The sequence below is a fragment of the Octodon degus genome, unplaced genomic scaffold (genome assembly GCF_000260255.1).
Source record: "Octodon degus isolate 3935 unplaced genomic scaffold, OctDeg1.0 scaffold00147, whole genome shotgun sequence".
Classification (NCBI taxonomy): Eukaryota; Metazoa; Chordata; class Mammalia; order Rodentia; family Octodontidae; genus Octodon; species Octodon degus.
The window spans coordinates 2642732-2666129 of record NW_004524723.1 but is presented as its reverse complement, the minus strand read 5'-3'; the positions used below and the strand labels follow the sequence as shown (position 1 = coordinate 2666129).

Here is a 23398-nt window from a genome sequence, read left to right as displayed (position 1 = left end):
CTTTATGAGGCCATTTGCCAAAGATCACCATGGAGTATAGCCACTATTGGAACCCAGGCAGCACACATATTCTTGTTCCCCCACACCATGAACCCTCAGATCCTCAGCCTCTTCTTAGCCAATCCATTTGTGACCAACCAACCTACACACACACACACACACACACACACACACACACACACACAGCCACCCCATCCAATCCTAAAATAATTAAATTAAACAAAAGACTCTATTCACCTCTCTGCCTACTTCACAAGCCATGAGAAACTTTTTAGCCAAGACCTGGATTTGGAACTGGATTCTGAAAGCCAGGAGTAGGCTGGAGAAGCTACAGGTAGAAGAGTCAGGGGCACAGGTTCATGCTTCAGAAAAAGCTCTGAGTTAGGAAAGCTCAAACAGGCCAGGGAAGAAATGGAACTCACACGAGACAGTGCAACAGACAGAGGGGAAAGGGATGGGTTTCACTGTGTCCAGAAAGTGAGCACCAAAGTCTATGACTCTGGCAAGTGGATGTTGTCCACATCTAATCCCTCAGTGCTTGGATACTGGGGAAGAGGAGACAGGGTCCTTTTGATTCACTACATGTAAAAAAAAAAATCAACATTTTCTTAGGACACTTAAGACTACTGAACTTGTGCTTAGTTATCTGTTGTTCATTACTTTGTCCTTCAATGAACATTCATCGTCCCGGTAAATACCAGGGCTGCCTTAGATGCTGGGAGGTTCTGATGACAAACCAGTCAAGTGAGACAGATCTGCAGACTGGGAATGGTGTGGTTTCCTGAAAGGCAGGGAACAAAAAGGAGGATGGTAGAAAATAAGATCAGATCTTATGGCACCTGGGCCAAGGCCTTTGAACTCCAGGTGACCAGCCAAGGGAGCCACTGTAGGTGTCAGACAGGGGACAGACACAGAGCCATGCCCAGAGTCCTCTCAGAGAACTTGGGTGTCTTCTAGCCTTCTTTTAGAATCCCTAGGCTTCGTGTTTCCTATTTTCTGTCTGGGCTTCTTTTTCATGTCTGACACTACTAAGGAATACTACACTCTGTTGAGAGAACAAACACTTGCATGCCCAGAGAAAGCATACCAGAAATGAGAGACTGAGCAAACCAGACAGATGGAGGCCCCTCATGAAGGAAGCCTGCCAAGGGTCCCCAACATGCTCAGGACACAGCCCAGGCCTTTCACCGGAGCAAACAGCTCCAGAAAACTAAAGAGATATCTGCCAGGAGCAAGCCCACGTCTGCAGTCGCCCAGTCTAACCAGCACAAATGCTTCTGGGGGTTGGGATGAGGGTGCAGGAGTGCACCCCAACAGGAAGGTGAGCAGTGCTGTTACTGCCAGGCAGCATGCTGCCTTTTCATGGGGGTCTGTGCATGTAAAAAGGGGGTTACCAGCCCATTTGGCTCCCCCACTGTCCCCTGCCCTGGGGTGTAGGAGCCTACTTGGCTTGCTGTACTGTGGGACTTGTGCTGGTTCTCACCTTCCTGGAAGGCTCATTCCCTCAGTGCTGTTGTGACCTCCCCTCTCTTCTTAGGAGAGAAGTCTAAAGGGAGCTGAAAACTTCAAGTCAAGGGCTCCTGGGTTCGAGTAGCTTCCTGCTGAACAAGTAAGAATAGTTTCTTCAAATTTTAAGGTATCGACTCCATTTCTGGGGAAAGCTACTTCAATTCTATATGCACATGTTGACTATTCACACTCACTAGCCATCAAACGGGAACAGAAAAGGGAAGTGCAAAAATCCAGCAGGCATCAGGGAATTCAGGAATCCTCTGGACTTCACAGAGTGTTTTCAGAAATGAATTCAGCTTCTGCCCTGTTGAGTCAACATTAGAATGGGTTTGCACTATCTGAGCCCTCACTCTGTCGTGGAAGACCTCCCTGACAGGGTGGACATAGAGGTTTTTTCCCCCAAGATTCAAAATCCCTAATAGAGAAACACTGAAGAGGTCCATCCTCAGAGGGGGTGATTCTATAGTCATCTATGATGTTATCAGTTAAATAGGAATCCAAAATACACTCAGAAAGGAGACTCACACTACAGGCACTGTCCTGCCTCACCCAGCTAACTGCCAGGGACCTGATCTGCCAAGCCTGGCAGCCCCGACCCAACCCACATCCACTGCCTACCTGCTGGGTCACCTCGTGGAACAGCTCTCGTGCTGGGGCCAGCTGAGCCATCCTCCCAGGAACGGAGACCCCTCCTCTGCAAGACAAATGCATTTACGGTCAGGCGCCCTCTCTCTCATTGTCCATTTGTGCCTTAACAGCCCTGGACACCTGCCTGGGGCCTGCGGTACCCAGACTGCTTGAATCCCGCTGTCCTGAAGCCACAGCACCTGCGGCTCACTCTCCTGTCCTTTCAGTGTGTGTGGGTCTGGGTTTTCACTCCTCCCCATCCTCTTGAGCCTTGGGGACACCTGGTCTGGTGCCAAGCCACCAGGGGCCTCCTGGAGTCCAACTGGGGCTGAGAGCACACAGACTGGGCCCTGAGCAGTGTGGGAGGGGAGACGGGCTGCAGGTGGAGTTGGGGGTTCTGAGCACCTGGTAAGCTGCGGCAGAGCGGGAAGGGTGCAGGTGTGGGGAAGCCAACGAAAGGGACCCCGCCCCTCGCCCACGCTTGCCCAGGCCGTGCGCTCTCACCTGCTCCGGAGCAGCTCCGGTGGATGTCCCCGCCCCGCCGCCACGTGGCTGACACCCAGCCCTGCCTCCGTGCAGGTGCAGGGTGAGGTGCAGAGTTGCCCTTGGGTAACGCCCCAGGACTCCAAGGACTTCAACCGCGCAGGGTTGGGTAGCGTTGGGGTAAGGCCCGCCACCCTCTGCAGCTCCCAAGGAGGGAGATTCCCCGATTAGTGTCACCAGTTTGTCGTGACAGGGGTCAGGCTGCGGCTGGGTCTCAGGCAGAGCTGCCCAGTGTGAGAGACTGAGTTCTGGGGAGTACAGACCACGCGGACAGGAGTGTGAGACCCTGTGTACCGGGTCCCAGGGTGCACTGGCTGCCCGCCCAGGTAACACATTCCTAGGGTGAGAACTAATGTCGCAGGAAAGTGCCCCCTACACGCAGGTGCACAGCGGAGGGCTGCCCTGGCCCCTTCAGCAAAAACCAGAACCACATTTCCTGGGGTGAAGTAAGGTTTCCAGGGATTCTGGTGACAGAAAGACCAAGAGAGCAAAGAGATGACAGGAGCTCCATCTCCAATCCAGCAGCGTCCTCGCCCTTAAATAACTTGCGAGGCTTCCGCGTGGGCTTCTGAGGAACAGGAGGGCAGCGGAGAATGCTGCCCACGCCCACAGTCCTTTGTGTGGAACCCCTAAAAATAGAGGTTGTTCTTTTAAAAACAAAAAAGGAGGCAAAGCTGGAACGCTGACAGAGCCCTACCTCTGTTCTGCTCCAGCAAAGCGTGTGTGTGTGTGTGTGTGTGTGCGTGTGTGTGTGTGTGTGAAGGTACATCACACACACATTTGCCATTTTAACTGCTTTAGAGTGTGCAGTTCTACAGCATTGGGCACAGTCACAACGTTGTGCAGCCATGCCATCACCTTCCATCACCCCAAAGAGAAATTCTGTACTCACTAAACAGTAACTCATCTCCCCTGCCCCGGCCCATGGTGACATCTAACCTGCTTCAGGGCTCTAAATTTGCATATGTTAAATATTTCATAAAGAGGGTGCATACATTTCTCCCATTGTGTCTGTTATGCTTAGCTCAACGTCCTTGAGGTTCATCTGTGTTGTGGCATAATTCAGAACTTCATTCCTGACAAAGAAGGATGACAGTATAACCCTATATTTATCCATATGGCCAAAAAGTCTTTCTTATTTACTTTTGGATCACATATGGCACTCCTTTTTTTCTTTGCTTTATGCTGGTTTTTTGCTTGCTGTCTCTTTCTGATGGCTCTCCCTCAAGTCAGTATGAATTGTGAAGGATTCACATTCAATTCTATCTCAGCCTGAGTTAAAAACATTAAAAAGGAAATCCATGTCTCTTTATAACTACCTACTTCCTGCCACTCAATGTTTTCTAAATAAATAAGATCCCTTCAAAGCTTATAGGCACCTTCTAAACCTTAGAACAAATGTATCTGTCTCCATGTTAAAACTAAGTAGAAAAACACATTTCTGTCATTTGCAAAGAAAAAGATATTTGCTGCTTAATGTAGATTTATTTTATAACAATGATACTAACTTTAAAAAACTATGCTTCTGTTGAAAAATAGTATCTTGCATATCTCAGAACAAATATTTCCATCTTCAAGATACTAGCCTACATGACCTACTAGAAAAAAGACATTACAGTATGATTGTGGTAGTTGAAGAAAATGAGAACAACCTAAAACCCTATCAACTGAGCACTGATTAATGTTAAGGTACAGCCAGATGACAACAGCTAGGGCATTAGAAGGGTAGTTCTGTTTGTATAGAATAGAACTCTGTTCACATATTATTATTTTAATGTATTTATATTTGGTACAGGGTCTTACTATGCAGCCCAGATGTGTAGTGATCCTCCTGTTTTCAGCCTCCCCTGCTCTGAGATTACAGGTATGAGCCACCATTCCTGGACTTGGTGGCCAGCTCAGCATGCCTGAGTGAGAGGCCAGCGGGGCATGTGGCTCCGGGGATCAAACCCCAGTCCCTGAGCTTGACTAGAAGGCACTTAGTCTGCTGAGCTATCTTGCCAGCCCTGTTCACATATTGTTGAATAAAACAGCAAGTTGTAGAATAATCCATATGGTATCTTATTCATATATTTACATATGTTAAGATGTACACAGAAAAATACATGTTAATATGTTCACAGTGTTTTCAGAGAAAGAAATTGAAATAGTAAAGTGGAAGAAGAAACACACCCTGATGTATAAATTCTTAATTTTTATTGACTTTCTTTCTTACAACAAGCACATGTAAGAAAGTTGAAGAGAAAAATAGTATAAGTCAGATTGTATTCTCAAAGATGCTACACTGATACGCTATGTTGAGAATGGAAAAAAACAAAGCTGCTTGGCTTCATAGCCAAGGCACAAAGACAGCAGGGCATCCACTCATCTTCTTATTCTTCGAGCACTTACTCTGGGGACTCAGCTGCCACTGCCATTTGATGAGGAATCCCAGGCCACAAAGGAGGCCACATGTGGATGGCACCCTGACCAGATCCATGAGTGATGATCCCAGCCCCCAAAGAGTTCCCAGACAAGACCACCTGTCCTTGCTGGGCTCTGACTGAATGCCTGACACACAAAAACCATAAGAGAGAATGAATTACTGTTGTGGTTCCCAGCCACTAAATTTTGGGGTGGTCTGATATGTCACAATAGATAGCAAACACATTACACAGTCACACAAGGTGTCTTTTTTTTTTTTTTTTTTTTTTTTACAGAACTGGGGATTGAACTCAGGCCCTTGTGCTTGCCAGGCAAGTGCTTATTCTACTAAGCCATCTCCCCACCCTGTTTTCTTTTAAAGTCTTACTCATTTCAATGTCTAAATCCCTGTAACTTCAGTTCAGCTGTGTGAAAATGTTACTAAATTCACCAATTTTTTCCTATTCATGACAACTCAAGTCAAAGTTGAAGCATACAACAGCAAGGCTGCTGCTGGAGAGCTATACAGGGTACCAGCTATAGCCAGGTATCCTTAATCTTCTCTTCCAGTGCTTGTACTGAGATTGCCTTCTGTGTGAAGGCTGGAGAAGAAACCACACCTTGAAATCTTTTGCCAAAAGCCTGAACCCTGGAAAGGGATCTGAGCTGGGATACAGTCAAACAGAAAGGAAATGTGAACACAGGTCGCAAGTAGCACATCAGGATGCAAGGTGTAAGTGTGCAATATGTCTTCCAACCAGACCCCTGAGCCAGTTCGAGAGCCAGTGGATGGGGCTGGTTTGTCTGCTCTGTGTTATGTCTCACAATCACCTAAGGATGCTTTCAGCCCTGAGAGATTTTGGCTTCCTTCCTTCATTGGTTTGGGGTGGGGCCTGAGCACCAGCATTTTCCTTAAATCCTCCAGTGCACCCAAAGTGCAGCCAATGTTAAGATATATGGCTACTTTCTCTTAGTTCAATGAGAAGAAAGGTTTGTACTAATATTGTTTAGACAACATATCATGTCTGCATCGCTTCCTCTGAATAATCACTATGAAGACAACAATATGCAATGTATTAATTATTGCAATTGTCCTACTAACCTGTTTTGAAACTGTTTCCATGTTATTTTCTTTTCTCATTAAAATGAATAAAAAATTAAAAAAAATTACGGAATTCCTAGCCCAAGAGTTCCCCCTGTCCAAAACACCTGACAGCTAGAACACATCCTGTTGGCAGTGGTGTACTGCAAGTTCCGTTGCAACTTTTAGTGGGAAGAAGGAATGTGAAGTCTGTCCATGAGAGATGACAAATATTTAGTCATTGTGTTGTCCCTTTGGGGAGCACACTTGTTTTAAAAATCAGAAAAATTTGCTGGTCCTGAGGAGGAAGCCAGGATTTGAACCTCAGACTGGTTCCAATACCAGGCTATCTTCTCTACAGTGCAGCTTTTTCTTTTCTTTTCTTTTTTTTTTTTTTTTTTTTTTTTTTTTTTTTTGCGGAACCGGGGATTGAACTCAAGGCACTTGCGCTTGCCAGGGAAGCACTTATTCCACTGAGCGATCTCCCCGGCCCCTTCACTTGTTTTTTTTTTTTTTTTTTTTACAGTGCAGCATTTTTAACCCAGGGGAAAAGATAAAACTGAAAGAGATAAAAACAAAAACACCTGAAAGTTCTCTTCCTTACTAAATTTTATCCTGCACTCTGAGAACCCCAGGCTCACAATGCAAGGCTGTGGCAAAGTTGTGTAGCAGGGATGCTGGAGCTGCGAGTGGGAACTCAGGATGGTGGGAGCTGCAAGAGGATAGAGGGGCTTCAGCTCCTCTGGGTAGAGCCAAGAGGGAAAAGCCGCTGTGTCCTGCTGTCGGGTGTTTCCACCTCCTGCAGAGCAGGTTTCTCCTCCAGGATTTGAGCTCTTTGTTGACACTGGAAGTTTGCCTTGTGATGAAGGAAAAGTCATTTGTCCTGTCAGCCACCTGTCATCTGTCACAGTCCAGGCCCCAGGGGGAGGGGAGAGCATGCGACAACATGTGGGATGTAGAGAGGAAGAAGCAAGGTGCATTTTGCCTCGTGACAATAGTTGCAGCCACCCCAGACTGCAAGCTGCCTTCTGGGTTCACTTAAGCAGCTCTTGGGCCAGGCCTTCAGGGGTGCAGATGGGAAGAGTCAGGAGTGTGAGTGGGGATTCTCTTTTTCACTTGCCCAAGGTATGCCAAACCTACGTGGCAGTGTTGTTACACACATTCTAAAATTTCCTAGGGGTTAAAATCCAGTTCAGTTACTGCTGTTTTCAGAACTCACTCTACTCCCTCATTGTGAAAATCCATGGCCAATTTTTGTCCTATTGCTCTTTATCTATGGTTCTTCTAACTCCAAACTGCCTGGCACTGCTTCTCCTGGGGTAGCTGCAGGCTCAGCATGGTTAACAGTGAGGCTAAGGTGCCACAAGGTTTACAATGGGGAAGCTGCCACTGGGTAGCGGGGTGGCACCAAATAAGGAGCCCCCGGAAGCTTCTGAGGGGCCCCCCACTGCTAGGCCTGGAAGCCAAAGAGTGGATGAGCAACAAGAGTGCATGTATAGAAATACACAGGACCCCAGGAGAGTTAAAGGGAGAAGAGGTCCCAAAGGATGAGGAAACCATTCATGAGCCTAGTGCCCCCACTGCACGCATAAGCTGACCACCTGATGGATCAGATCACAGAATGCTTAATGGACCAGCCAGCAAACATGACGTCCCACGTGGACCTTTCTGCTTCTTTTCATTGTTCCTATGCAACAAGGGTGGGAAAGGCTGGGACCCGAGGCTCTCTGATGGACTCCAAGTCAATCCCACCCCATGTCCACTTTCTCCTCGCATGCTCTCATCAGCTCAAAGGAGAAGAAACTGTCTCTCATCTTTAGTCCTGTCTACAGCCTCTGCCCATTTCTACACTTGGTTTTCAGAAACAAGCCCAGCACACGCAAGAAGTTACCTCACTTTCCATGAACTTGGGGCCTTCTGTCTCCCTTGGGAATTGTGTTTAGATGCTGGCGGGAAGTGCAGCTCTGGATGAGCACGGAATTGCAGGATTTCTACTAGACCGTGGCATCATCTTATTGTCACTGACCTCCTGCCTCATTTCTAACCCTCTACACAGCCCTGCCAGCACCTCTTCTGCTCTCACACAAGCCATTCACTTACTCGTACATCTGCTTATGTGCAAGGAAGCTGGGTGCCCTGTGAACAGTGTGTCCAGAAAGCTTAGACCAATCGAGGACTACCACAGTCTTCCTCTGAGGAATAATCTAGTTTTGAATTTTCCTGAAATAATACTACTAAAAAGCCACTCAAGTAATGCTAATTTTCTGAGAATCAGAAGGGGCACCTTATGCCACCAGTGAGCTGTTTGGTATACACCCTTGACAGAACATATACACTGTAGTTGCTCAAGAAGATGGAAACAAAGGAGCTAGTGAAAGAAGAAAAATGGTCAAAGAATAAATATAGGACCTCCTCCCCCAAAAAGTGAATGAGTAGACCCACTGGAGACACACCCCCCCCCCTCCTGCCTGGCAAAGTTGGCTGCTACATACCAATCTCACTGTCCACAATTCTTTTACCCCATGGGGGTTCCAGATTTATGCTTGAGATTAACTACTAGCTAAGGGGTGAGGGGCCAGGGAGATGATTTAGTGGAATAAGCACTCCCTGGCAAGCACAAGGGCCTAAGTTTGATCCTCAGTTCTGCTAAAATAAATAAATAAATAAATAAATAAATAAATAAATAAATAAATAAATAATCAAATCAAGGCTACTCATGTTTAGGGGCCGGGGAGATGGCTCAGTGGAATAAGTGCTTGCCTGGCAAGCGCAAGGGCCTGAGTTCAATCCCCGGTTACACACACACACACACACACACACACACACACACACACACACACACACACAGAAACCCTACTAGCTAAGGGGTGAGAAATTTGGAGACTTCCACTCCAATAGATTCCCTCACTAGTTACTACTTGCTGGTCCATTGAATACAGACAGGTTAATTTTCTCATCTTTTCAATTTTCCGAAAGGTAATACAGGTGGAATCATCCCTTATCCAAAATGCTCAGGACCTGAAGTATTTCAGATTTGGAAACATCTGCATAATATGCAATACTATGGAGACAGGACTCAAGTCTAAATATGAAATGCAATAGTTTCATATGAATATGGTCTACAGGCAGCTATTCAGCATTAGTATGCCTGTATTTTGTCCTGTGTGGAATTTTCCACTTGTGGTGACACACTGGCACTCAGAAAGTTATAATCTCAGTGCACTTCAGGTTTTGGATCACAGATGCTCAATTTGTGTGCAAGTCAAGATATGTCTTGCCTCTCTACATGAGAGGAGATTCTCCCTATACTTGCCTTGACTCTGCTCTTCCTAGCTTTTGCCAGTTTAAAAATCTGAATTATGAAATGTTCATTGCTTTGAATTTTACAAATTGTTGCCTCAAATGGTTTGGCACTCACAGCAGCTTGGACAGATTTTCTTCTGCAGATGTAAAAAATTAAGGTTCCAAAAGGGTGACCCATACAGGGTCAAACAGATCAAAGCAGACCTGCAATTTAAAAGCTCCTTGACTGTAAACCCCTGCTCACATCATCGCTCCTTTCCGCACGTGGCCTGCGGAGTGTCCTCCCTCTGTGTCACTATCATCCGCAACAGGAAGCACACAGTTCTTTTAAAGATGCCCCGTGCAGTGCTGGTTATGTGGCTTGGAAATACTTTCCTGAATACAGTACCCACTTTGGGCATAACTCACTAGACGATGCTGCAGCCCATCTGCTCTCCAACCATGAGGACCAGCTTGGCAAACACAGCTCTCATCAACTTGTCTCCTGAGAGGTCCTGAGTTGTTCTGTGTATTCCACTGTGTGCTTTTACCAAGTTTACCCCATTGGCAGAAGCTGTGTAAGCAACAGTGCTGGACTGCTCATAAACAAAGGAAAACTATCATAGTGAATGTCTAAAAAGTTTTACCATGACCCAAACACCTAGTAGACAATAGAAGAGTACCATATATGTAACTTTAGTCTCAGAAGACTGAACAGTAGTGACTCCAAGTGATTATTAACACCTTTTCACAGACTGTATGAGGTCAGCTAGTGAGGCCTGGGTTTAGGTAGTTCTCTTACTTCCCAGAAAGCAACTTCTAGCACCCACCCCAGTGCCCCATGGGTATCCAAGTGATCCTGCTATCTTTACCTCAGGTTGTGAAACTCAATAGGCATCAAGCTCCCACTTCTGAGAAGTCAGATCCATCAGCACATTCTATTGCTCCATCCCCACTCATTCCAAGTCCAGGTTTGAATCCTGTCTGAAACCTTGATAATTTAAGTAGAAAATAATGACTGACCATGTTGTGTATTTCCACTGTATTTAATCTGTATATAATTTTCTAACTTCTGGAACGAACTTATTAATTTTTTAAAAGACTACCTTAAAATGAGACAGTTACCCATTTGTCAAGGAACAAGATGTTAGTCAACCCAGCACCTACCACATCTTACGACACCACTTGCTTTAGTAATCTACAACACCTTTGGTTGATACTGCTATCAATACTTGTTGATGCCCAAGAGGTGGAAAAGCCATAACCATCTATTGTTTTTATCTAGCACAATACCTTTACTGAGTAGGTCAATGTTGAATACATTCATGGTCAAAGCTTATACCCTTGCAAACAAAGATTAAAATTTCAACAGAAAATGCCAATTGTTATCATGGGTAATACACTTCTTTGCTCTCCCCTCCTCCTTTTTATTTCTCCCAGTACCACATATTGAACCCAGGCCCTATATCCCCAGCCTGTTTAAAAACATTTTTAAAAAATTTCAGGACATGGACTAAGTTGCCTAGGCAGCCTCCTGTTGCCCTGAGATTACAAGTGTGCACCACCGCACCCAGTTCCCTATGGACCTTGACAGCAGCAGCACAGTTTCAAAAGTTTAAGGCTGGGGAAACTATGAAGGTTATTACTCTTAAAAGTTCATCTGTAGAAGTAGGTAAATATACAAAGGCTCAAATGTTCTCTATTTTACAATTTAAGGTCACTTAAAAACTTCAGCCAGTGAGTTGAAAATGTCATTTATATTTACAGTATCACATCTCTTACCTCAACTTACACATATGCACATAAATCTGCAATTATGGGTACAAGTTGTGACTTTAAATGTCCTTTTTATTTGGAAATAACAAAACAGCTACTTTTGAGATCCACATTTTAGCTTTAGTTCACTTAAAACTTCTCACCTACACTGATTATTCATCATATGGACATAATTTAATGTCTTACCAGGCTCATCAAAAGGGGCTAAAATTGAACAGCTAGGACTCTTGGAAAAAAAAAAAATCCTACCCAAACATATCAGAAAAATCATTTTGTGCATAATGACTTGTCAAGTAAGACTCAGTGACAACATATTAAATTCAAGTGACTTCACTTTTATTTTATTTTTTTTCATCTCTTCAGCAGGTAGGGAGAAGTGTCATGTAGAATCTTATCTCCCCATCCCTCTCCCCACCCATTTGAATCATTCAAGACCTGGGATGGAGGAAATGAATTAGTAGACTGTCTGTGGCATCATCATGTACATTTGGTTACAGGGTCACCATGCTAGTAAGTGCGAGTCCTAGGACTGATCTTTGCAAGGGGCGGTCAGTTTGTATTTCCATGGACCCAGGTTGCACTCCTGGCTATAGAAGGCTTTCTCACAAGGTATCCTGTCACAAGATAAGGTACTGGCAAAGTGGTAGATGGATGAAAATAAACCTACCTACACTAGTGAAAGGGAAACAAAGAATCCCATGTACACTACTGCCAGTGCATTAATAAAATCTTATCTGTAAAGAAAAAAATACATATATTCTTAGTTCTATGTTAAAAATATTTCCAGCCTAAAATATTCCACAACAGTAACACTTGACTCTTGGATTTTATAACTCTGATAAATAACATTCCACACAAAGCTACAGTAAAGGCCCTGATAATTATTACCCAACTTGTGTAGCTACTAATTCCATACAGGCATCCTTTTTTTTATGTTCCAGTTTCTGCATATTTACCATATTTATTTGGCTCAAAGTATCATAAAAAATTTTGTTGGAAAATTATTCATAAAACTGTAGTCTGTATTTTATTTTTAAACAGCCAATGTCCACATTTAAAAGGCAGAATTTGCAAATATAAATTAGTCTGATAATCCAATTTAAAATAAAGCAGAACTTTAATATCACAATACATAAAAAGGTTTTATGAACTTAAAATGGCAACGTTAACTAATGCCAAAAGCCAAAACAATGCCAAAAGCCGTGAAACTCACCAAACCTCTCAGAGAACAAGTCAATTTAGAGAACATGTTTGTGTTCCACGACTAGCATGACACAGTGCTCATTGTATTGTAAAGGCTCAGCAACTCATTTATGCCAAAAGATGGGGTCAAGCAAAAATACTTTTTAAAAAAAAAATGGCAATAAAGATGTACTTAGACAAAAAATCTCCCAGTTTTTTAAAAACAATTCTACATAGAGGGAAAATATATTCTAAAATAAATTGACTTACTAACTTTTGTCAGGCTGCTTGCTGACCGATGTAAAAGTTTGCATTTTAAAAAATCACAAATATCTTATTGAACAGTGAAAATTTCAATGTGGTAACTGTCACTGCAAAGCAATTTTCACCTGAGTAGATTTGGAAATTTAGTGCTATCCTTCCAGGGAAGGAAAAGAAGTGAAGCCCAGCTAGTGTCTGATCCTGCATTTGCAGCAATCCCTTCACTTTGCTCTCATATGGTATTGAAAACACAACCTGCTGTGACCTTCCCAAGATACAAGTTGCCCTCTTCCCCCTCAACAATTTGCTCTGGCACTGTATGAACTCTGAGTATTCAGTATTTCAATTAGCTCCCCATTCAAGCACAGCAACCCAATTCATTCAGTTCTATACAACAGTATCTATATTATGTACATATTTAATTATCAGTAAGAAATAGAAAATAAAAAATTTACAGTGATTGAGAAAGGGTCAAAAAGGGGATAGGAAAAGTAATACTGTATAATCAGGATATCCTATTAGCCTACTAGTTTCAATGGCAGGGTTTTTCTTTTATTAGCTGAAATACAAAGAAATCATAGAGGATCCCAGGAAAATAACACTATGTATCAGAAAATTCAACGTGCTCCATCATCAGGATTTCCAGCACACATTTAATTTCTCCTGTACAATTTTTATAAACTTGTTTTTCTTTTCAAAAATCACCAGATTTCCAGATTAAATTCAGCACTACACAGTATGCCCTTGAAGTAAAATGAGGTTACCTGCTTTATTTGGATACCAAGTTCCCTTCCAGACAGCATTAAAATAAAGACAAGTAAGACTACACAGATAAAATCCAGTATAATTCAAATCCAACAATGAAAAATTTCCCCCATATTGTTGCAAAATTCTTTCTACTGAAATGCTTTGCTACAATAATAAAAAGCATACATTACATATAAAAGATACCAGTGTACTAAAAAGTGACAGAAGTGGACTAGCAAATCCTTCAAAGCACATTATATAAATGACTAGCATTTAAAAACATTTCTCCTATAAAATGTAGGTCATACATTTATAAATTGGCGGTTTTATCTCTAAAGCAGTGATGTGTGTGTTCAAATAGCTGTTTTGTACAGTATATTACTCACTTCAAACTACAATTTTTTCTTTGTATTGAAGTTGAATAAACTCATCTGATCAGCTGAGAAATCAAGTTTGAAAAGTAAGTATCTAAAAACCAAAGTAGAGAGCCTAGAATCATTGAAATGTAGTTATGAAGTATGAAGAGAACTATCTATTTGACAATGGAGCTGAATTCACCTCAAAGCTTATGGGCTTGACTCTAAAACAGAAACGGGTATCAAAATCCAAAGCAAACCACAAAGTTAGGTAGCAGTACAGAAGCAGGAAAAACCCACATCCCTTCCTTCAGTGTGATGGGCACTAAGTGTGCGGTCTTCCTCCATCTCGCAGAAGAGTGGTAAGGCCATTCAATGCTTAGTGAGTGAGCACAGATGAAGCCAGATCTAGCCTGTCCCCCTGCAGCGTCAATTATGCTGTGTAAACAGTGTTATGTTCCAACAGGAGGAACAATGGAATCTGCTTATAAAACCGATTAAAGAGAATCATTATTAAATAAGGATAATTAACAACTCTGAAATGTTTTTAGAACGTTCCTGATACTACTTGTAAAGTTAGCACTGCTGTGTATTATTGCTTACAGTACAACATCGTATGCCTTCTAACATAAAGCAGTACTGTGGTTTGTTTGTACATATTTACAGATTCTTAAAAACAAGCTGTAAAAACATTACATACTTTCAGACATACAAATTAGCACATTGGTACTCACTTCAAAACAAATGGAATGCATAACAATAATAAACATCATAAAGGAAGACTCGCATGAAAGTCCTTGATTGTCAAGACACGTTTATATATAAACTCTAACTGTGCAGAATTAAAAATTCAATCATAGGTACATCCTTACTTGATGAACCGTATTTACAGCATGGTATTGCATAAAAAAATAAAATAATGTTTACAGGGTTTTACTTTTTTATCCATTGGATTAAAGAAAGCAACAAACATAATAGGAAATGTTTGTCTGCTTTAGCTTGTTTCCTACCAAAATTTAAGTGAAAAAGGAAACACGGTTTTTATTTGCAGAATATAGCAAAATCTGGAAAATTATTTCCCTGAAATAAAGCAATTTGAAACAGAAAAGGTTTAAATTAAATTGCCCACTCAAAAATTTTCTTTGATTATAACAGTGCTTCAAGTAAATATACTGTGAAAAAAAAATGAGTTCTAGTTTAAAATGTTCTAAGAAATGTAGTACTACAGCAATGCCTACTTTTAAGTTTCCCGGCTTTTTTTTTTTTAAACAGCCCTTTAAAAACCCAAGTTAACATGAAAGAAGTGGTAAAAGATTTAACCTTGCTGGCACTTTGCAAGTGTCTCTCATTTGTAGAAATGAAAGCCTGCCCTGAGCACAAGGCCTTTTCTACCTTGCAAGAGATAAAGTGAGCTGCTGGCATCAAGCCAGAGCTAAGAAGATGGGCTCCCACCTTAGCAGATAGCACACTTGTATGTAGATCCAAAAACTTTAGGAGTCACTCAAATATTCCACACCATATGAAATATATGTACAGTGAGAATTTTAAGTTAAAAACACTTCCAGAAGATGTTCAAGAGACACTGCCTCCTCGCCTAATGTGATCTCTGCTTCCAATCCTCAAACATGACGGTAGGCCTACAGGAAAACCGCACTTCACTCACATGGATGGAAAGTGTTTGGGTGCTAAGAGCAGGTTTTTATAAAATAACTTGCTTCTGAGAGAAATGAGAAACATGAATTGCAAAGGATATCTCATATCCTCCATGTTTCAATCTAGAGCAGCATATAAGGCTACTGATTTTCTCCACTAATGCCCAGACAGAAATTAAATAACTTTCAGAACAAAACGGGGAAACCCTAACTGTTGAGATGTTCATCGTATGATAATGCTAAGTCTGGTAGGCATTTAGAATTTCACAGTAAGAGTGACAACTATACAGAAATGGCAAGTCGGTAAGTTATGCTGGCTAAGTATTAGTTATCTCAAGAATGCTTACATTCTGGTAAAAAGTCTGCCATTGTATAGATTTCAAGAAATGTATTGAAGACAGAAACACAACACCTGAAATTCTGCTTGCATAACTACCATTTCCAAAGGCTTTTCCCTAAGCTCACCCAATCTGCTCAACAACAACCATGCTATTAAAACTGTGCTGGTGATGTTAAACAAAAAACCTTTACATTGTACCTAGAACTGTATAAGTTCATAATGAAACAAAAGTTTTGATCAGGTTTAAAAAAAAATCAACTCAGAATATATGTGTCTATTCTTACCAAAAGCACTTTGAGAAAACTGTAAATGCCTCTCTAGGGTGAGCAGTTCCATTTTTAACATCTCACCTGAAAGAATTCCTCTTGCAGTTGTGTGATATACAACATAACACACGTCAATCTTAAGATTAATAATGGCAGAACTTAAATATTTACTTCAAAGTGTAAAATTCTTGAAAACTTCGGCAGCAAAGAAAGCTGTCAAATGGGAAAACTAATATTTCAAGCAAAGCTTAACGACCAAAATGTAGAGGAAACCACATTAAACATAATTTATACTCCACATCATAAAACACAAATATATTCAAAATAAATGAACATAAGTGAAGGATGTTAAGGGAAGGATATTTCTTTGTTCCCTTTCTTTATGAGAATAGTCTTGAGATAATATTAAATAAAAGAAAAATAATTTAAATGGATAACATATTCTACACTGAAACAACGCAGATTTACAGGGCCAATATAAAATTAAAATGGAAATTAACAAAGTAAAGTTTCACCTTCCAAGAGTACTGATTTTCATTTTCACTGGCGCTGTATCAGTATGTGCACTGTGACAGAGATGGTGGAAATTTACACTACAAAACCAAAGAAACTGAAACAAATCAAAGAGGATACAGAATCAATAAAACTAATGTTACTCTCCAAAAAATAAAAACTGTTCAATGTGTAACTCAAACCATCATTCAGAAAAGTATATATATATATTATATATATATATAAAAGCACTATTTATTGTACCATGCTGTATTATTTTAAGACAAAGTATTAAAAAAACATTCGTGGTATAAGGATAAAGTCTGTAGTTTATTTAGAATTTGAAATGCAACAAAATTTTTCCGGTTACTTATCTAGCTGAAAAGAAATTGTAGTTACTAGAATTAGTAAACACTTTTGGTTTGTAAAACTGTGATGAGCAATGTTCATTAAAGAGTAACAAGATAAAATAAGCCATTAAAATGCCCATTTCTTTAGTTTCTCTGGACACTAATTATCCAATCTATCAAGAGTCTAGAGAGAGGATTAAACCAGGTTTTACAGTTTCAAAGATATCCCAATTTCTTTTTATTGCCAAAAATTAAAATTGTCAATTATGAGATGATTATGACACAACCATATCAAACCTAAAAATCTAAATTTTTTTTAACTTTGAGAAATCAAAAATATCAAATAGATTCTAAGTGCTCTATGTTAACTGAAGTGTATATGTAAAAGTAAGATACAATTAAACTTTAAAATGTGGAATATACATTTTGTGTATGCATTATGTTCTCGGGAATGTAATCTACAGAGTATTTTTTACTAAAACTTCAAAACCTTGTTACTTGCACATGAAAAATCATAAAAAATATCTAGGAACAACTGTACAAAGAAACTGACACCAATATGCATACTTCCACAGAAAAGAGACTGCTGCAACAGTTGTATATTTTGGTAAAGGTTTTGAAAGTATGCATATTTTTAAAAGTAATTAGGCTTTTAAATAGTGAAGTCTTAGACTATCAGATTTTTATTATTTTTTTTCCTTTAAAAAAAAACCCACATGTCAATATAATGCAAAATGAAAATCAAGGGTATATGGCATATCATTCTTCTTAAAAGGTGGATTCTTTTTCCTCCATAGGACAAACTAATTTAAGCCATAATCTCTTGACATTTAAACTCTTAAGTTCACTCTGTAAAGTATAATCAGATTCCCTGCTGAAGTGCAATGACTATGCTGAAAAACTTAGAAACAGTATGAGTAAATTTCACACAATTACTAATCTCCTAAGAACGTACAATGTTATCAGTTAGGAAAGAATTGTGCGAAAGTCTTTTTTTTTTTCTTTTTAACTCAGTGTGGGTGGAATAGCAAGTTTCTGATCTAAAACAAGTAACGCACTGCTTCTAGAACGGTGACAACATGTAAGGCAGTTCAAAGAATGCTGACTAACCAAACAAAATGCAGTTATTGGATTCTCTTGCTATTCATATCAGCTTAACTTGTTATAACGCATTGCTCTTAAATCTGTACAGCACTCCATTTTACACAGAGTAACCCCACTCTTGATTAATCTGTTCTAAAGTGCCAGTATTATTTACACTTTTTTTTTTTAGCCAAAAGTCTGGCCAGCTGTGGCATCTGGTGAAGATGTCATCCCAGCTCTGTTATCATTTACATTCACCAAGGGAAATTCTGAAAATTCAGCACTTGTCCCTGGTCCCCGAAGGTTCACCTGTCCATTGGCAGTGCTAAACTGAGTAGCTATTCCAGCTCTAGATCCATGATAGGGAGCACGGAAAGGCTGTTCAAATGAGCTCATTTGGTAAGCTTGGTGGACAGGCTGAGCCTCAGCTTTCTTCTGAGAAGTCACTTGATCCAAAAAGTCCTGTGTAGATGTGGCAGAAGCATGGTTTGTCTCATCTCCTGAAAAAGGAAATGAGTGCTGTGAATCACCAACTATGAGTCCAAAGTGAGATTTATCTGGAGTTGTTCTTAGTGGAGAATTCATTCCTGATCGAAAGCTATTGATAGGCATGGTTGCATAGACTTGTTTGTCTATGGAAGAGAATGCTGGCTGATTTGGAAGGGTCTGGTTATCAGTGACAAAGTTAAGGCTCGGGCTATTCAAATAGGCATCATTTTGGCTAGTTCTGTCCAAAGCCTGCTGCAGAAACTTGGAGTATTCTTGCAACATGTTGGCTTTATCTGTCGAGGATGCTTGGGAGCTTGATCCAACATTCTCTGATGGGGTGACCTCAGGTACTTCTGAAGAATTTATTGATATGCTGGATGTCACTTCAGTGTCTGCAACACTGAAGGAAATCTCGTGCTGTCCATTAGCTTTATGAGAATAGTGATCCAACAGAGTCTGCAGTACCTCATCTGGAATAACATTTTTGTCGTGATTACTCTTAATCTCCACATTCAGGGCCTGTGAATCTAGTATGGATGCTGTGGTGCTTTCATCAATAACACTTGCCACAGCTGCTTGTGTTACAGAAGGCTGGGAGGCTATGGTACCCACATTCAATGCATATTCCCTGCTGTTGTTACTTGCTGCTTGAAGATACCGCTTCTTCTTCAGAAACTGCATGGCATCATCATAGTTAGTACTACTGTGCACAGGTTTACTAGGCCCTTCTTGCAAGTTATCAACCTGGTCAATGTCAGCATTTCCTTCTGAGTCCAGTAAAGCTTGTTTATCCACAAGCTCAAATGCGTACTTTGAAACTTTGCTCTCCTCATACGTGGATAAAGGTGAAATGGTTTGATTTTGCTCCAGTGGCTGTTTCAGACTTCGCTTACTATTAATTTTTTTGAGAACCAACTTTGGTGGGTGTATTTCTCCCGATGCATCTTCTAGATGTGATCCTCCAACTGAAGAATGTGGCATTTCAACAGCATATTCTGCTACCATATATTCATCTTTTACTTTAGTACTAGAAGAATAAAGAGGCAAGTAATCATTTTTGTCTTTCTTCAGGTCAGACTTGTCCAAAGCACTCTCTTTATCCATTCCAGATGATTTCTTTTCCGCTTTCTGCCTTTTCTTTTTTGGCAGTGAGTTATCTTTTGGTGATGTAGAAAAGCCAGAATCTTCCTCAGAAGTCAGAAGGCCACTTTTGATGGCACATCTGTTTAGTTTTTTGTCATGATTTTCATGGCACATACGTTTATGTTTCAATACACGATCTGTTCTGGAAAAATACTGTCGAATTCAGAGGTTGAAAGTAGTTTTTGAGTTTTGTTGTTTTGGTCAACAAAAAGGAAAAAAAGAAAACAATTGATGTAAGTATAATGATATAATTAATTTTAAACAAACTCACTGTGCTAGTTTTAATAAATCTAATCATAAGAGTTTAAAAGCTCCTCAAATAGTTCTAGTAGTAACATTTTCTAGTTTAATTTATTAGAATTATTTTATAGTTTAACTAGATAGAATTTCAAGCCACCTCTCTTACCTGTAAACAGTATTCACACTGGTAAGGTTTTTCTCCACTATGAGTTCTCTTATGCCTTTCCATGTGGTATTTTTGTATGAATCTCATACCACATTCATCACAGCGAAATGGTTTTTCACCTAGCATGATACAGAAAATTTAAGACAAAATAAATATTGTAAAATAATGAATTGCTTTTCCACAAGAATCTCTAAAACACATGAACAGTTTGACAGCTGTGATAATTACTGCTTGAATGATAAAAGATATTTATCATACTAGGTAGAAAAAAGACATACTCAATTTTTTCCTTTTGTTACATAGGGACATATTCTTTCCACGACCAGCAATACCAGGAACTTATGTACAGACATTTAAAAAAAATGTTGTCCATGCACAATCCAATACAATTTTTGTGTACAGATTCTTAATTATTAATTTCTTTCCAGAAACACAGTTAAATGAAATTCTGAATTCTACAAAAATACTCTATAAATCTAATTTATTAAGACAAAGAGTTGAGATTAAATTTCAAAACTAAGGTTTATTCATAGTGATTTTTTTTTCAACTCAAATCAGTATTTATTATGTCATGTAGGGAATAATTTACATATTAATACTATCAACTGGACACATGACTGTCCCATTTTTTTAATGTCCAAAGGACTTTTTACCTTATAAGGAACATCTGTATGGAGTTCTAAATAGTTTTTCTACATTCTAATAGAAGAAGGTGATAAGAAATTAAATAATGTATGTTCACGAAACTATTGTTTCTACTTATCACACACTCAACAAAATTTTACAGAATATACTGCTCTTACACCCACAATAACCCTTCTGTAAAGATTAAAAGTATACTTGTCTCTGAAGAGTTTATTATAGCATAACTTGGAAAACAAGATACATATATTTTAAAAAATAGCAACTCATACAACTATGTCTTTCTGGTTTACTTTTTTTTTTTTTTTTCCAGAACCGGGGACTGAACTCAGACCGTTCCACTTGCCAGGGAAGTGCTTATTCTACTGAGCCATCTCCCCAGCCCAAAAGGCAGAAGGATTTTTTTTTTTTTTTTTTCTCTGAATGCCTTCAGGGCAGGTTTGGCTGGCTTGAGTCCTGGGGATCGAACCACAGCAACCTGAGCCTGACTGCTTTGTTGAAGCAGCCACTTAAAGAGCTGAGCTAAGGGGCAAGGCCCCCTCTCTGGTTTACTTTTAAAACATATCCCACAGTTCTCCTTCTTAATCTTTTTCTTCAGCTAAATCAAAATACCCACATGTCACACTTTCTCTTTCCTTATTGCTCCTGCAGACAGGAATGCCCATTTCTGGCTAAGTGTTCAGATCCTGCATTTCTTTTAAAATCTATTTCTTTTAGGATAATTGGCCCTCTTTTCTTGGAACTACCACAGAATTCCATCTGTAGGTTTCCTATGGCACTCATTATTTTCACCTCAATAATAATTATTTCATGCATTTCTCTACTTCATTATATTTCCTTAGTTTAAGAATCTAGCCCTAAATTATATTCAATTAATAATGTAATTTTCTTTTCTTTTTTTTTTTTCTTTCTTTCTTCCTTTTTTTTTCAGTACTGGGAATTGAACTCAGGGGCTTGCTTACTTTACTGAGTTATCTCCCCAGCCAAGCAATGCAATTTTCAAGAGTTAAATGAATGGTACAGATGATTATTACAACGGATTACTAGTGAGAAAATGTTACTATGAGCTGTTTTGATGTGGAAAAGTCTTGGAAGTGAACATAAACTGAATAGTAAAGTTGAAGAAAAATGAAAGGACAACTAGGTATCTGGACACCATCAGTGTTTGGGTTTTGGGTGAACCTCTAAATTGAGTTTATTTTGGGCTCAAGTAAAATGATTTAAAATTTTTCACAACGTAACTGGGGTAATTAGGGCCAGCAAGATAGCTAAGCGGACTAAGTGCCTGCTTAGGCAAGTGCAGGGACCAGGTTTGATCCCCGGCACCCTATGCCGCATAGGCCCTGCCCCCAAGCATGATGAGCTGGCCACTGAGTCTGGGCATGGTGGTGCACATCTGTAATCCCAGCACTAGGGAGGCTGAGACAGGAGCATCACTATGAGTCCAAGCTGCTATGCAGTGAGACCCTGTACCAAATACATTTAAGAAAAAAAAAAGAGTATATTAAGTATATTTTTAAAAAGTATATTAAGTATATATATTTTTAGAAGTATATTAAAAAGCAATTACTTTGGTAATTGCTCAGTTATAAAACTTTACTGCAGGGGTGCCAATATAGCTCAGTGGTCTAAAGTGCCTGCTTAGTCAAATTTAGGCAGGTGCAGGGGACCTCAGTTCGATCCCTGGCACCACATGCCATGCCAGCCCTGCCTTCAGGGTGGGCTGAGCCAGCCAAAAAATTCTTAGTACAGAAGAATTATTCCCAGTGGCCTTGCAACTCCTCTTAGGAGCTCCACAGGGGTCCCCAAGTGCTGCTGCTGGTGTGACAAAAGGCTCACAAATTCAGTTAGCTTGGGACTCTAAGTTAGAGTTTCAAGTTTTGCAGGTTAGGAAGAAGTTTAACACAACAAATCTGAACTAACCAGTTCATGTTATAGGAAAGAAATATTGTACTGAAACCCAGAAGAGTGAAGGCACTTGGCCAATGAGTGATAAATAAAAGCACAGAAGCTGTGAGAGAAAATCACTTCCTAGCAAAGTTTGGAAATGTGTAGGATGAGAAAAAAAAGTGAGAATTAAGCAAAGATAATTCACTTAAGAGTAAATATTATTAAGGATAGGGAGACTAAATTGTTCCAAAGCAGAGGAATCAGTGGACAAGAAAAACTGAATATGAATACTGAACTAATATTGAAATAGAATTACTACAGTGAATAATCAAGGAAATACTATCCAAGAGGAACCACAATGAGAAGAGATGGAAGGTACAGATAATGACAGAAATGAAAAGTGAAGATATATACACATTTTGAAATAGAGAATGTAGATGCTAGAGCTCAATAAAGTCAGAAGTTAGAGTCATTTACCAAAATGAAGATAAAATTAGGATTAGCTACAATTCAATTAATTCCACCTGAATTAATTCTTCATGGGTTAGAAGACTTTACATTGTTAAAATGATAGTATTACCCCAACTGTCCTAAAGGTTCAAGATAGATACTGATAACCTTATCCTAAAATTCATATACAAAATAGCCAAAATAAGTCTGGAAAAGAAAGAGGGCTCATGCCTTCAGATTTCAAAACTTATTACAAAACTAAAAAAAACAAAATAATGTGAGAATGGCTTATGGAATATCAATCAAAGAATGAAAATGAAAGCTCAAAAATAAACCCTTCAGGGTCTAGGGAGATGGCTCAGTACAGTAAGCGCTTCCCTGGCAAGTGCAAGGGCCTGAGTTCAATCCCCAGTTCCATCAAAAAA

At 40.0% G+C, this 23398-nt stretch overlaps 2 protein-coding genes across 13 annotated transcripts in view; both read right to left on the bottom strand.

The window, feature by feature from the left end:
* Positions 1-16597, bottom strand: part of Slc12a8 (solute carrier family 12 member 8) — a 179347-nt gene extending 162750 nt beyond the window's left edge. The window contains exons 1-2 of the mRNA XM_004642168.2: positions 16544-16597; positions 2131-2206 (exon numbers count right to left, since the gene is read on the bottom strand). Of these exons, the coding sequence (XP_004642225.2) occupies positions 2131-2206; positions 16544-16566 (99 nt within the window). The 5' untranslated portion in view covers positions 16567-16597. The remainder of the gene's footprint in view (positions 1-2130; positions 2207-16543) is intronic.
* Znf148 (zinc finger protein 148) overlaps positions 11544-23398 on the bottom strand; it is a 183162-nt gene continuing 171307 nt past the window's right edge. For 11 of the 12 annotated variants that reach the window (XM_023702177.1, XM_023702184.1, XM_023702175.1 and 8 more), the window contains 2 exons: positions 19992-20110; positions 16832-19738 (listed from right to left, as the gene is read on the bottom strand). In XM_023702177.1, the coding sequence (XP_023557945.1) occupies positions 18140-19738; positions 19992-20110 (1718 nt within the window). In that variant the 3' untranslated portion in view covers positions 16832-18139. Of the gene's footprint in view, positions 19739-19991; positions 20111-23398 lie in introns of all 12 variants that reach the window. The other variant, XM_004642165.3, reaches the window with a different exon arrangement.